The following is a 14756-nucleotide window of genomic DNA, read 5'->3' on the forward strand; positions in this document are numbered from 1 at the left end:
ACCTAGGCATATGTATTATCGTAAGGCTATTAAGCATCGTCGTAATGAAAAAAAACGTCAGAAATTTCATAATTTGCACCTGCTGCAAATGGTCCTAATTGTGACGTGGTACAATGAGTGAAGAAGACGATTTCAGCTAAACTGACAAACTTTTACAGAAAAAGTCGTTGTTTAATTTAGCTGACTGTAGTCCCTCATCTTTACCTGTGTTTCTTCAAAACAAATGTTTAAATCCGCCAAATAGGCTATTGAAAATGAAAACATTTTCCTTAGGGATAAATTGGGTACCTGGACCAATAGGCTCTCTTAATTGATTTGAAGCACAGTGGGGAGTTGTGGCTAAATTTAGTGACATTCTTGTCCGTATCAAACAGCGCGTGACATCATTAGGTTATTTACATTCATAGACCGGGGCAGAGGTTTAGTGTAGGTTCTTAATCTTGAGAAGCACGTTTTCAAACATTTCACACGTACTCAGGCAATTTCGCAGCCTGGTCCACCCCCCTCTCTCAGCCTATAATTCAAATCATCTGCGCCGTATTTCCTGTTAGCATACTTCTTCTCGCAGCAAAGGTAAACGTCGCACCCTCCGATCTTTCTCGTCATCTGAGTTTTCCTCGAGATTGGCAGCTGTTGCCGTTGCAAATGGAAAACTCCAGCGGCCCTAGAGTTGCCGAAAGTGAGCTTCAAACGGCGCTGGGCCGAAGCGACCACACGGCCGTTGTGAATGGCAATATTCTCTACGTGTGGGGAGGATGCCAGGTGAGTCTCACCGTGATGCTACAGCTAAAATCAGTGTCCGTACAGAGTTTCTAAGAATCTGTAATGCTAAAATGTAATATAACGCATTTATTAACAAGCTTATGTTTTGGATGTGCACGGCTGGATACAGCATGCCTTGAAGTCAGTGTTCTCACTACAACTGCACAAACAAATCGCAGTTACATGAACAGTGGAAGTTTTTAAGATCAGAAAAGGGGAAAAAAAAAATTGTCAGGATCCGCATGACCTTAATGGAAAAAGTTCTCGATGTTTTCTGGTGGCAAATTGTTTGGAACAATTCCCTTTTAGACGGTCGACGGAGAAGAAGTAACTTTGCCTAGTGATGAGATGTGGCTCTATGACACGGAAAGTGGGAATTGGTAAGCCAGGGTATTTTTCTCTTTCAACTTGGATGGGCTATAGATCCGCATGCCAAGCTAATTACTTATTACACAAGTGACACTGTTCAGAACCTGCAGAAACTATGCATAGACTAATCTGGCAAATACACACAGAGACCAATCCTCTTGTGATTCAACTCAAGATTTGTGTGTGTGCTTGTAATGTAATCTGTTCGGATCCATGGGGCTATGCAGTTGTAGTAATGGATAGTCAGGCACTGTTTGAGTGTATGGCTGTAAACACACTTTACAGACAGAGATGTGGAGGTTGGATGGTGGGTTTTGTGGTGTTCCTTCAGTAAATGTAATGTGACCATAGCAGCTTAAACACTCTCTCAAAGACCTTCTCTGTCTATCTTTCTATACATCTCCTCTGCCTCCTCTTTCTCTGTCTTTCCCATGTTGTGCACTACTATCTATCTGTCGGTTAGTCTATCTATCTATTTGTCTGTTAGTCTTTCTATCTATCTGTCTGTTAGTCTTTCTATCTCACTTTTGTTCTCTCTCTCTTTACCTCCCATGACATGAAACTCTCTTTTCAACATTCTATCTCCCTCTCCCTGTTTGAGAGTGCGTGTGAAGTGAGAGATTGTCTCCTCATTACTGTGCGCTGCTGTGTGTTTTTGATAGGGCCCTGAGGGAAATGAAGGGAGACGTTCCGCCTCTCCTGTCTCAGACGTGTAGCTCCCATCTCCAGGGCCGTCTCTATGTCTTCGGGGGCTGTGACGGTAATGGCCACACCAACCAGGTATAACACACACACACACACACACACACACACACATACACATATTACTGCCACCATATAGTATCCTGCGCACATTACTTGGTAGTTTGGGTGGAGTACACCACAGTCAAGTATGATCTTATTGGGTGAGAGTTCATGGTATGCACAGACTCACACACACACACACACACACACACACACATTAAATGAATGTTATTGTGCCACACATCTCTCCCAAACCTGAAGACGCACCATAACACAAACAACTGACATTAATGCAGGAAGTGAGTTTAAAAGAGTACTTGGTTTAAGGTGGCCAGGCGAGTTTGGCAGGGATGACGAGGTGAAGCGAAAGTATTCATGACATGCAGAATTATCTTTTGCAATCTGATCCAGATCATAAAGGCCAGGTGAACGCTAAAACTTACACGCACACACACACAAACACACACTTTAACTCTCTTTGTGCCTTTAGGCAGGGGAATGAGCCTCAATAGAGAGGTCTGAAAACAATCTCTCCTTCCCCAAAGGGTACACACCATATACACCCATGGAAATGCTTCATATTTTTAGCACACACACACACACACACACACACACACACACACACACACACACACACACACACACACACACACACACACACACACACACACACACACACACACACACACAAACGTTTGTATGTATACAGTCTGTGTGGGTAAAGATGGGGTGCGATGTCCAGTTTTAAACAGGAAGAGGACCTCATCGTTATTATAAACAATGTCTTCAACCATGGTTTTCTTTACAGTCCTGACAGACCCTACATAAACAAACACTTTCCCAGTATGCCAAACTCAGGAATGTAGACATTTGAATGCCAACTGTTTTTTAAAAATATTTTTTTAAGAGATACAAGCTACAACTTGGCTGTTGCTGGTCCTTCCTAAATGGGTGCAAGACTTATTATCTAATGTATCTACAATGTCTCACGCATCTTATGAAAGTGAAATTCGAAAATCCACTGAGGAGAGACTATTAAACAACCGCAGGGCCATTAAATATCACACATGTACTGTGTTGTAGCTTGTAGTTTGAAGTTTCATTCGGCACCACAGCTACTAGTTGGTGCAGTAGACTTCTTCACCTTCATAATCACCCCACTCTAAAATTGGAGCGCACACCAAAAACAAACCTGAAGTACGGAAGGCTAGAGGGGCCAGTGTTGTTATCTCAAAATTATGAGAGAAATTATGAAGTTGCTTGGGGAAAAACATTCAGGCTTGACCTTTCTAAGCAGTGGCTTTAGTAGATTAGGAGTTCATGGTGTGTGCTCAATCGTGCAAAGGGCACGTGGTGTTTCAGTTCTGGTGTCGTCAGGCATTTTTTTTCCCGACTTTACACAGCGTTGATTTAGGTGTATACTATAGGTGTATGAAACCATTCCTAATGAATTTGTTTTCATATGGGTGTATTTGTGGATGTCTATCTTTGATTTGTCTAGATGTATTGTGTGAATCTGGATGATGGGGAGTTTGTCTGGAAGAGGTTGACGGGGGCGGAGGGGACCCCTCCCTCGCCGAGGGACAAACACTCCTGCTGGGTATACAGAGAGAGGTGAGCAGGTTCCCTCCACAGCAACCTCATTGTTTCAATGCAGGAAAAAAAACATCCCCTGAACTGAACTTGTTAGCTGTAAGTGAATCAGGTGGTTTACTTGCAGGTCATTTTTTTTTATGTAGCCTACGTGACTGTGTACTTGTCACGTTTATGCGTGACTTGTTGATGACAAATAAAATGACATACATTTTTACCATGGGCTAAAGATACCCAGAGTTTAGACTCACACCTTTTGTATTCATGATTTGTTGTATTGTCATTACCATGACGATTTGAGGAAGCATTAACTAAAGTTTGCACGTTTTATGAAGCGTTCTACTTTTGCATGTAAAACTGACCCCTCCTCACCATACGAGTTCAGTCTTTAGAGTGATCTTGGTCAAATAACTGCTGAAGGATTGTCCGTCTATCCTTTGGCCATTTGGGAAAACACTTGTGTAATGATTATTTAATGGGAGGATATGGATATGGATATTGAGAAGATGACCGCTGTAGGTTAAAAAAAAAAAAATGGACAGAAGTAGTCATGCAGAACCTGCAGTAATATGTGTATGTGTGTGTCCTGAATTTCTTTCCTAAATTCTCAAGTGGAATCAGCAGTTAAAGAGTGCTACCTATCGGTTCATTCCAAGTTTGGTCAACCAAGCTTGGTTTGTTATTCTGCTCTAAAATGTGGCAATGAAGCAACAGGCTGCTGCCAACTCACATAAAATCACATTTGCTTCACAGACTCAGGAAAGCATAACTACGAGCAAAAAGGAATCTCTGCACGATTCTCTCCAAAGGGATTGAAAAGGGCATGAAACAATAGACTTCACTGTTAATTGTATGCATTCCAACCACAACCAGTATCACATGGCAAGGGTACATATAGATGCCTGATGGATCGTGTAATGTGATTCTTTGCTAACTGAGAGGCAACTTGTGGCGACTGACTGGACATGTCTTCTCCGCTCTGATTCATGTGTTTCCAGAATCATCTACTTCGGTGGATACGGATGCAAAACAGTGCGGGAGATCAACAATGTCAAGAACTTCACAGTGGACCACACATCCTGGGTAAAGAATGAAGTTCTGGTATCTGTTGGTTTTGCATTTACATGGAAACACACATTGTGTGTCGACTCGGCGCGGTTGTCCATGCAGGATATGAATGTCTTTGTTTTATCCATATTCTCTTCCCATGGGGTAAAGAACACTGAATACTTTTTGTTGCTTTTGGACCAGTGCACTTATACAATAACAGCATTGTATATATGATCTATAATGCTTTGTGGTCCTCGCAGGCCACCATAGGCACAGTGATCTTCAGGTTCTGGGGCTGGAATAGCGAGGTCCACGTGTTTGAGCCTGAGACGAACACCTGGTCCGAGCCTCAGACACAGGTGAGTCGGAGGTTATGCTTTCTGCCTGATGGGCGTTTCGAAAGGGCAAATGCTTGATGTCTGTTGACAAGGCAGATGAACGGGGTGAAGCTACAGAAGCACACTGCCATTCCATCAGTGCTTTGATCTTGACCTTACCTTTATTGAAAAGATTACCCTAAAGGTAGAGAGATCTGACGTGTACAAGTTTAGATTTATATGCATGTATATTAAATATTTTAAATGTATTGTATTTGACGTAGCCAAAAAACGTTTTACTACCTTAACTGCTGTAGGTTATGACTAGGGTAAGGCTTTGTCTGCACCTGTTTCATAAACCTCCTTTTGGTGATCTCTCTCTCTCTGTCTCTCTCGCTCTCGCTCGCTCGCCAGGGTGTGTGCCCATCTCCAAGAGGCTCCCACTCCAGCGCTACCGTGGGCAACAAAGGCTATGTGTGTGGGGGCATGGTACGTAAGAGGATCTGGCCAGAGTTCATGTTTGTTCCGGATTGTTCTCAGCATGCTTGTAAAAGGGTCAAACCAACCCAAAGTGTCAGCGCCAAAGAGGAAGTAGACAGTTTGTCTCCAATTTGTTTACATTCCAAAATGTCCCCTTCACAGGGAGGATGGATTTAGTATTTTTTGGGTACAGAGGAACAAGCTGAATTCTATTTTCTATATGAAGTGTATTGTACCGTTACCTTTGTTTAATTGCTCTTTTGTTTTGTTAAGCGGTTTTTAGCTTCGCCTGTTCAGTCAACAGAATTTTACCACGGTGGAGGTCAAGTTAATTTCACAGCAAAATTTAGAGTGAATGATTTATGCAGGATTAAAAGATCCTGCTTTGCCAAAGTAAACATTTTATGCCAGCCCCAAGAATTACTGATTTGATCTTTCTTGATCGTCATAATAATAGCACTCTAACAGTGGTGAGTTTGTGGCAAGTACAATTTACATGATGTGCCACAAATGTAAAACTAGCTGAAAAATAATGATGGTACTGTCTTGATTTACATGCACCAAATTATGTTCATGGACTTCTTGTTCTCCACGATAGGAGTCCACTGAGATGGACCTGCACTGCCTAGATCTGGACACATGGACGTGGACCCAAATGTAAGCTACTTAATGTTCTCTCTCTGTCTGTCTCTCTGTTGGTCTGTGTCTGTCTGTCTGTCTCTCTCTGTCTGTCTGTCTGTCGGTCTATGTCGGTCTTCTCTTAAAGCACTAAAGACAAACTCCGCTACTGACATCTGCTGCACTGACTGCTCCTGTGCCTTGGGTTTTTTATAGGCACTCGTAGACCACTCACTACATGTGTTTATGCAAACAGCACACACCTCAGGTTTTGCCTATGATGACCATAAAGACTGGGTGTGAATAAAGGGCCTGAGTGTGTCTGAGAACAAAAGATGCTTGTAAGGCTTGGCTACTGGCTACAAGTTTTTTTTTTTTTTTTTTTTTTTTTTTTTTTTTTTTAAGTTTTGATTGGAGTGGAGTGGTGTTTTATGGAGTGGAGTGGTGTCCTCTGGGGCGTCAGGTGTGCAGTGGGCGGCTGCATCATACATTTCATTGATCTGTTGCTCTGCTGTAAATGTCGGGCAGAGTTTAAAGTGTGTGTGTGTGTGTGTTGCTGAGTTTTTCTCATGGAAGCGTGATTTTTAGTTTTCAGTTGATGACTCAAGTTTATGACTAGGTCTGTGGTGTGTTTGGTATTTCATGCTAGCATTGATATGCATGTGTCAGTTATTTTAACAGATCTGTGTGTGCGTGTCACCTGCAGATACCCTGCTGATGGGCCCCTCCCTGTCGGACGCTCTCTGCACACGCTCACAGCTGTATCAGAAAATACACTCTTCCTGTTTGGGGGTTTGAGTGCAACCGGGCAACCACTGAGTAAGTTCAAAGGTCTTTGCCACAGAAGCACCAGAATGTTTGTATTTCCTTAGAACATCATCCACCATAGATCTGTCTTCTCTCTACCTCTCTGTTTTTATGATGTCATTTTTGTATTCATCTACCAGTCTTTTTTCCTCTCCATCTTTCTTTCTGTATATATTCTTCTTCTTCCTCTCTCTTGTCCTATCTTCCTCTGGTTTCTCTGTCTCAGTCCCCCATTCTCATGCACTTCTCATGTCTGTTTCTGTCTCTCTTCCTCTCTCTCTGTGTGTGTGTGTGTGTGTGTGTGTGTGTGTGTGTGTGTGTGTGTGTTTTTTTTTTTCTCTCTCTCTCTCTCCCCCCTCATGTCTGGTGTCGTCATGGTTTCTTCATGTATAATGATGTACACTTTCTGTCTGCCCACTCTCAGGTGATGTGTGGGAGTTTGACACCCGGACCAGAGGGTGGAAGGAAAGGGACAATCGGCACAAAGACCAGCCCAGGTAGGGTGACTCACGTCAGGGTCGGTTTAAAATGTTATGTGGGTGTGGTGGTGGTTTGGCCAAAGTGTCGCTTCACCTTTCAGTGAATGACTGACTGTTGTTCCAGTATGTTGGTTCTGGTTTCAGTGCCTCAGGAACTTATGTCTGTGTCTCTTTGCATCTCTGACTCTCTCTCTCTCTCTCTCTCTCTCTCTCTCTCTCTCTCTCTCTCTCTCTCTCTCTCTCTCTCTGCAGGTTGTGGCACTCGGCTGGGCTGGGGAAGGACGCGGACGTCATTGTGTTTGGAGGAACCCGAGACTTTACTGTGCTTATGGACTCGGTATGCACAGGGGCAGAAAAAAGCCCTCTAGGGGCTTCTGACATTGAGCGAATTGCTCTTTATAATGTGACCTGGTGCTTCTCATATGTTTGTTTGTAGTGTTGAATGATCCCTCATTTCCCAGACTTTTTCATTGAGACATTTTGTCAAAGGCAAAATACTTTAAATCTGGTTTAGACGTCATTAGTGGAGATGCTCGTCAGTGCTAACTCAGAGTTAACACACTGCCATTTCTCATGAGTTATCACCTGCTATGACCTTTGACCTCAGCAGTGCCAGCGCAGAGCCCTACTACTCCTGCTGGGCCTGAGGCTGTTTCTTTTTCTTTTTTTCCATCTCTAATTCTCTGAGAATGTGAAAACTTCCCCCAGGTCCCCTCACTAGATTCAAAACGAAGGAACGAGTTGCTTAAAGCTGTTGTGGTCCTAACCGGTTAAGTGTATCAACCCCCGAGGCTGTTACACAACAGAAGCTCAGGAAGAAAGCAGGGATTTGACGTGAAGGTTCGGAGCAAGCCAAGCTGGACCACACGTGCATGACTGAGATTAATGAATTTATGGATTCAGTTCCCGCGTATCACATAGAAACAAGTGTCGTACTTATATTGCCTTATCTCGTATAGCAGGGGTTTTCAACCAGGGGTCCGTGGCCCCCTGGTGGTCCGCGACGGCATTGCAGAGGGTCCGCGACATGAGCCTATGTTGATCAGTTCACCATTGACTTTTTTTTTTTATATATAAATATACCTGGGCCCGTCAATATATTTATGTCTGAATAGCCAAGTTGCATTGCCCAAAATACTGATGTAGACCCATATTCAGCGAAGAAATTACACTGACAAGTATTATAGGCAGAATATGTGTGCGGGGGGAGGGGGCGTGGCGGCGGTTACAAACATGAAAAAGAAGGGTACGGGACTGTAAAATGTTTTGGGAATCTCTGGCACATCAGTGGGCCGCGGATTACTTTCTGGTCAGAATGGTGGTCCCTGGGACAAAACCAGTTGAAAACCCCTGTCGTATAGCATTACTGGGATCAGTTCTCTTGTTGGCCCCTTACCTCACCGTTTAAGCTATGGAACTACCTGCGCGCTGAAGCAAATATTAGGCTCGATTGAGGTGGGGGCTGGGGATGTTACATGTGGTATTCCTCTGCCAGATTTACGGTATTTCTGTGAAAAACGTGACTGACAGTTTATTTGTGCTGTGAGGAAACAGAGATGAGGCACAAAAGTTCTTGGGAGTCAGGGAGGATGGATATCCTGTTACTGATGAGTATCTCATTTGACATCCTGCTTGAAGCTGACCCTGACAGATAGATTAGATTATTCAGGCAGGGGACTCTTAGTAGGAGATCAGAAGTTAGTCTTCGAATATGAAATATGTTCTGAGGGAGTTACAGGGAAGTCTGTAAAAAGGTGTTATTGAATGTGTACAGAGAACATCAATGTGTGTGTGATTGTATTAACTATGATTGTGTTATGGGCCCCACTCCCTAATTGTTAAGCCCCAGGGATCTTGATTTGACTTGGGTTTAATGCTGATGGCTACTGGATTTATTGGTCTCAACTGTGGTTCAACCTGAAACTGCAGAAATTTCCATTTAGCTTTTTGGGGTTCATATTGTTCTAAAAACATGGGATGTGAATTTAGCTGCAGTCTCAGTGTCACCTTCAGAGGGCGCCTGATCAGTGTATGTCAGTCAGTCAGTCAGTCCATCCTCAGGGTTCTAATGACTTGTCATGTCTTCATCTCATCCTCTCATAGGTGGCAGTTTTAAGGGCTCCGTCGGAGAACCATTGTTCAGATGTGTTGGTCTTTCAGACACAGCCTTACTCCCTGCTCAGGTAAAACCAGTCCCGGAACACCAGGAAACCAGTCAGAGCGATCTAGGTTCACACCTTCGATGCTAACAAAGGCTTCTGGCCAAAACGCATATGCTTCTCATCTGCCTGCTGAATGAAGTAATACGATTAGGTCACATTAGGCCTTACAGAGATGGTAGTGGGGGTCCCTTTCAGTTCATGGGTGTAAACTAGTAAGTAATTTCTAAGTGGGTAATGTGTAACATTCCCTTCCACCTTAAGCTGTAACAGTGCCTGAGGTGGCATTTTGACAAGATGGCCTTTTGACAGGCAGTGTAAATGGGGGAAAATGCCTTAACGTTTGAGTTGAAGGATGTGTGACGGCAGTTGATGAGACAAAGGAAAGGACCAGTGATGGATAATTGACCGCTTACTATTAACCAATCGATGCTTTTAAGGTGTATCAGATGTTCAGAACTTTTACCTTCCTGAGCTACCTGCCAGGTTATATAAAAAAAAACAGAAACTCATACTGCTCCTACTTAATACAGTGTAGGTTATAATGTTTTTCTTGGTTTTGTTAGGTCTACCATGAGATGATACTGCTGTGTCATCAGTAATTGACGTCTTTTAAAATTGATGCGTGAGTGAGCACCGCATCTCGTTTCTCATGGATGTCAGTCCCTGATTCCTCCATCTTCGTTCTATTCCTTCCTCATTTCCTTCACATTTTTATTAGAGGGACTAGCTAGGACATAAGAAAGGAAGGAAGGAAGGATTGACAAATAAAGGAAATGAGAATGACCCAGACTTCTAGCTACCAAACCTGAAGCCTGAGGAAATCAAAGGGTGTTAAGTTCTCAAGTTACCATCTTAACCAATCCGATCACTGCCTATAAATCTATATCCTGATCTGATCTGATCTGATCATCTGGATTGGACAGATCAGTTTTGAGACTCATCTGCCTTCATAGATGTGTGTATCTTTCGCTCTTTTTAAATGCGCTACCTGCTTAGCTAAAGATCTGTGGCTTCAAATATTACCATAGATTGAGTTGTCAGTCAGCAAGCATTACGGTGGAAACCCATGACACCGTTACGAGCGACGCGATATTCTAATCCCATGCATTTCAACGGGAGCCAATCCATTGTGACGTAGACCACCGTTTTGGGCGACGCGACCGATAAAAGTTGAAAAATGTTGAATCCTATGCAAATGAGGAGCGATTTTTCCCGCAGCGGCCAATCAGAATGTTTGGTGTCGTCTCTGACAGTTTGAAAATGCTATTTCCACACGTTACAACACGCCCACTCAAAGTGATGGAAGCGTATCGCGTCGCTGTCATGGGTTTGCACCGTTAGTGTAACAATGTGAGAACAGACATGGATACATAGATGCAGTTGATGACTGTTGTCTGGTTGGGGTCGAGTCCTTCCCAGGATTCTTATATCAGAGTAGGACTGGTAACATAGATTGATTACATCATAGCCTACCCCAAGGGTCATAGGCCCTGCATTAAGAAGATGTATGTGCTTCCTGCAGTTATTTACAAAAGTAAGCACATCCCTGTACAATATTACTTTAATTGTCAAATGTATCACCTGTGTCAAATTGTATCACCTTACAGTAAGTGCATATACCTCTAAATTGAACAGTGGGCTATATGTTATTTCTGTCAAATTAGATTTAGATTTACTATATTAGAAATACAGGCCCCACAGTAGGAACTCGCTGCAACAAAAGTCAGTATACCTTTCATTACAAAAATTAAAATCTTTTCATGGCCACCTTTTTATTTTTATGATGTCCTCACAACTTCACAGAATCTGAGTCAGTGGGTGGTGACAGAAGACAAAAGCTGCAAATTGTGTTTAGGTGTTGGCTCTGGATGGTTGGATTTAACACTAGACTGATCCAGGGTTGCTACACGTGGAGACCTAATCAGGTTTTAAAATCATTTGCATGTTTGAGAATAGAAGAGTTGAGTTTTTTTACTCTGCGTAACTCTTTACCAGCTAATTACTGGGACAGTAGGATTTCTTTAATGTGAGAGGGGCAGAAAAGTGGACACCAGGCAAGTACAAACAGGACTGGCAAATGGGGCAAAGTACAGGACTGGAGATTGCTGGCTGATGTCTGTAGACAGCTTCAAATAGTAAATGTCTAAAAGTTCCACGGTGTATTGTTGTGACTGCTATGAGACCCAGACATGGTGTTTTGAGTGTGAGTGTATTGTTTACTTTATTGAGTTAACAATTCCCTTTTGAAGATATGATTTGAGGAAGCCTTTTAAAGGAAGAAGTTAAAGTATGCGGAACTGGAAGTGGAAGTGAGGCAACGAGGTTGGCAAGCACACACAAGACTAGTGGAGATAGATTTAGCTACAAAGCCTCTAACCCCTATCACAACACTTCTGTTGGATTTTGGTTTAAGGGACGGTCACTCAAAGGAGCTTTTAAAGGAGTTGTCCTAGGTTGCTGACGAAGTGAGCCAGTGGTTGTGGCTGAGGCACTCGGAGACTACTTGGGAAGGATGCAGGGGGAGTGGGTCTGGGGCGTCAGACACTACTGTTGAGCCTTCTGGAGGTGATGGAGGAAAGTGCCTGAACCCAAGTGAAATGCTCACAAAGGCAGCTTTGTTGTTGTTGTTGTTGTTGTTGTTGTTGTTGTATCCTGCTGCTCAGGTTCTATGGTTGTGTAGTCATGTTGTGTTTAGCAGTTGTGAGGGCCTTTATGGATCCTGGGTACAACATGCTGTGTTGTGCATGCAACATGCAACATGCACGTGTTGTGGCGGTCTCCAGCCAGCATTGTTGTTGTATTTATGGCAGTTGTTCTATTGGTTAAGTTGCTGGCTATGAGTAATTGCATGTGATTGGGAAGTCCTTGAACAATAGCACAAGAAATGTAATATATTTTCCTGTGTATAACTAAAAATTGATGACAAACTCAATTCTTCTTGGCATGGAGGATAAGTGTTGTTCTAATTTCTGGAGAGATTTTCTGCCATTCTTCAGAGACAATTTTTCAGCTGTTCTTTGCTGGAAGGGTTGTGTTGCTCAACTTTTCTCTGAAGTACTTTCTTTACCCCAAAATGGTGGTTTATTGGATTCAAGTCAGGCGACATAATTGGCCAGATCCTAGTTTTCACTTTTTAGCATGATTTTGGCAGTGTGCTTTGAATTGTCATCATGCTGGAATATTCCTCCTCTGCCAATCATCTGGAGAATGGGAGTCATCTTGTCAGCTAGTATGTTAGTACATCCATAGGCATTCTATTCTATAAATCATCTCCCCATCAACTTTTTGACTCATGCAGCCCCATATTATCACACTCCCACCTCCATGCTCCACACTGTCGGGACTATGCATTCACTGTGGTAGCCCTGGCCAGGTTCAGGCTGGACCCCATCTGTGCTGAACAAATTTATCTGACCAAAGAACACGTTCCCAACATTTATCAATTCATGTTCTTCAGCAAAGCTTAATGTTGCAGTTTTATGCTGAAGAGAAAGCAAGGTTTTTCTTTTTTTCTTCTCTTGGATGCAGCCCACTCCTGGTTGACAGTGCGGAGGACATTGCATAATCTGAGCTGTCACCGAAACTCTGATTTCCATTCGAGGCCCCTGTGCCAAGTCTGAAGTATTTGCACGTTGGTTTTTCAGGGTTAGATTGTGCAAGTAGTTCACTGTCCGTGGTGTCTTTTTAGGAGGGCCGTCACTGCGGCTGCAACTGTGTTTCGACTGATTTTTAGGTGGTCACTGATACACAGCCCATAGGACCCAAATGTAGTTCTGGTGTTCACAGGTTATTTTAAAACCATGCTCATGCAATTCGGCTGATTGGAAATCACAGGTGTACTCAATTGTGTTTCAGCGAGCACAGGTTTTTTTTTCCACTTGAGTTTCTACTTTGAGACCTGTATTTTCAATATAGCCTTTTTTAAAGTATTTGTTTTTGATCTTTTCTAAGTTGCCAAGAAGAGTATTGACTCATGTCGGCAATGAAATTATTGACAGGTGATACAGTTTTGAATCATATGACATGTAAGTGATACCACACAGGGTTCTACTCACTTCTGTTGTTTACCATATGTCCTATGCTGCTCAGAAGACAAATCCTTTAATTACATATTTGACCCTTTTTGACATATTTGAACAGTGTGTCATTTTAGGAAAGAAAATGTCTTGATCCCGTCCTGCAGCAGGATCAAGTGATTGTTTTAGTTGGGCCTCCATACTGGCTGCTTTGTGGTGTAATGTAATGTACTACTCAGTTCCAATCACTTAAACTCCCTCCCTCCCCCTTACTTTGGTTTATGGGGGCCGTGTCACCCATGTGGTTGTTAGCGAAGCTATTGAATTGAGAACATTTTGTGGTGAATTTGTTCCAATATTTTTCTCTGACCATCTTTACAAGTGAAATAGATCTGTTGTCATGAAATGATAAATGTATCTCTCCTTACATCAGTGATGTAATCTTGAAGGCTTGATTAGACAGACTGCCGATCCTTATATTCCTGTGCATTGGATTCCCCTGTTTTCTGTTGCATTTTGGCCATGAGAAATTCAGTCCACCTGACTAGAGAAAAAAACAGGCAAACTAACAATCCAAGGGCATATTGTGAAACATTCTCTTTCCATTTTTCGCTCAGAATAACACAATTAGTTTAGGAGCATTTATATCGGTTTATTTATTTAAGCACCAACGTCATATTGCACTTAAAACATTTTGAATCTCCCCATCTCCGCAGGTTATGTGAGAATTGCATAGGGCAAAATGCATCTGTTCTGTCGAAGCAGGTGTCATGGTTACCGACGAAACTCAAGGACAGTACTCGGAAGAGGATTTCTTACTACAGCGCACACACCGAACACCAGGACACAGCCCCTCCAACCAACACGTTGGGTTAACAGTGTTGGCAGAAATTATAGCACTTTAGTTCATGTCTGTCATCGTGGAAAGTGTCTGTTTTTATTGTTTCAATTTTAAGCTATGTATATCTTTGTCATTTTAAAGCTTCGGTTTAAAGTGTGGTGTAGGATGGAACAGGACATTCTGCTGCCTTAGAGAAAGCACTGCCAGCATGTTTTGACTGTGACTGCTGTAAACACCACGAAATTTGCATTGTAAGATTTTACTTTTGAAACTGGGTAAAACCTTTAAATAAAGATATTTTCTCTATAAATTGCAGATAGTCCTTTTTTTCTTTTCTCGGAACTCTGAGTTGAGATATGCTCATCTTTGCGATGGCATCTGACTCTGTGCCAGATCAGTTGAGCATTATCTGAACAGACATCCACATGTGCTAATGGGGGCAAACCGTCTTTGGTTTCAACCCTCTCTGAACTTCCTGAAAGGTCCTGTAAAGTTTGTCCTGGCTTGGTCTGTGTTGA

The 14756-nt window shown here is 42.7% G+C and overlaps 1 protein-coding gene across 2 annotated transcripts; it reads left to right on the top strand.

Moving 5' to 3' along the window:
* The first annotated feature begins 329 nt into the window (after window positions 1-329).
* LOC105905406 (kelch domain-containing protein 1-like) lies at window positions 330-14548 on the top strand. Of its 2 annotated transcripts, XM_012833403.3 has the most exons (13): window positions 330-762; window positions 1072-1142; window positions 1794-1911; window positions 3377-3489; window positions 4467-4551; window positions 4779-4877; window positions 5250-5324; window positions 5914-5972; window positions 6640-6752; window positions 7165-7237; window positions 7472-7556; window positions 9323-9402; window positions 14114-14548. In XM_012833403.3, the coding sequence occupies exons 1-13, from the start codon at window positions 646-648 to the stop codon at window positions 14271-14273; spliced, it is 1248 nt and encodes a 415-aa protein (XP_012688857.1). In that variant the 5' UTR covers window positions 330-645; the 3' UTR covers window positions 14274-14548. The 2 variants fall into 2 exon arrangements, with proteins under 2 accessions (XP_012688857.1, XP_031416646.1); XM_031560786.2 differs by lacking the exon at window positions 1072-1142 and having other exon boundaries at window positions 623-762.
* The last annotated feature ends 208 nt before the right edge of the window (window positions 14549-14756 follow it).

The sequence above is a fragment of the Clupea harengus genome, chromosome 23 (genome assembly GCF_900700415.2).
Source record: "Clupea harengus chromosome 23, Ch_v2.0.2, whole genome shotgun sequence".
NCBI classification, from domain to species: domain Eukaryota; kingdom Metazoa; phylum Chordata; class Actinopteri; order Clupeiformes; family Clupeidae; genus Clupea; species Clupea harengus.

Coding starts and splice junctions, on each gene's coding strand:
- LOC105905406 (XM_012833403.3), top strand. CDS start 646: ATGGAAAACTCCAGCGGCCCTAGAGTTGCCGAAAGTGAGCTTCAAACG. Junction 6,753..7,164: donor TGCAACCGGGCAACCACTGA/GTAAGTTCAAAG, acceptor GCCCACTCTCAG/GTGATGTGTGGGAGTTTGAC. Junction 7,557..9,322: donor TTACTGTGCTTATGGACTCG/GTATGCACAGGG, acceptor ATCCTCTCATAG/GTGGCAGTTTTAAGGGCTCC.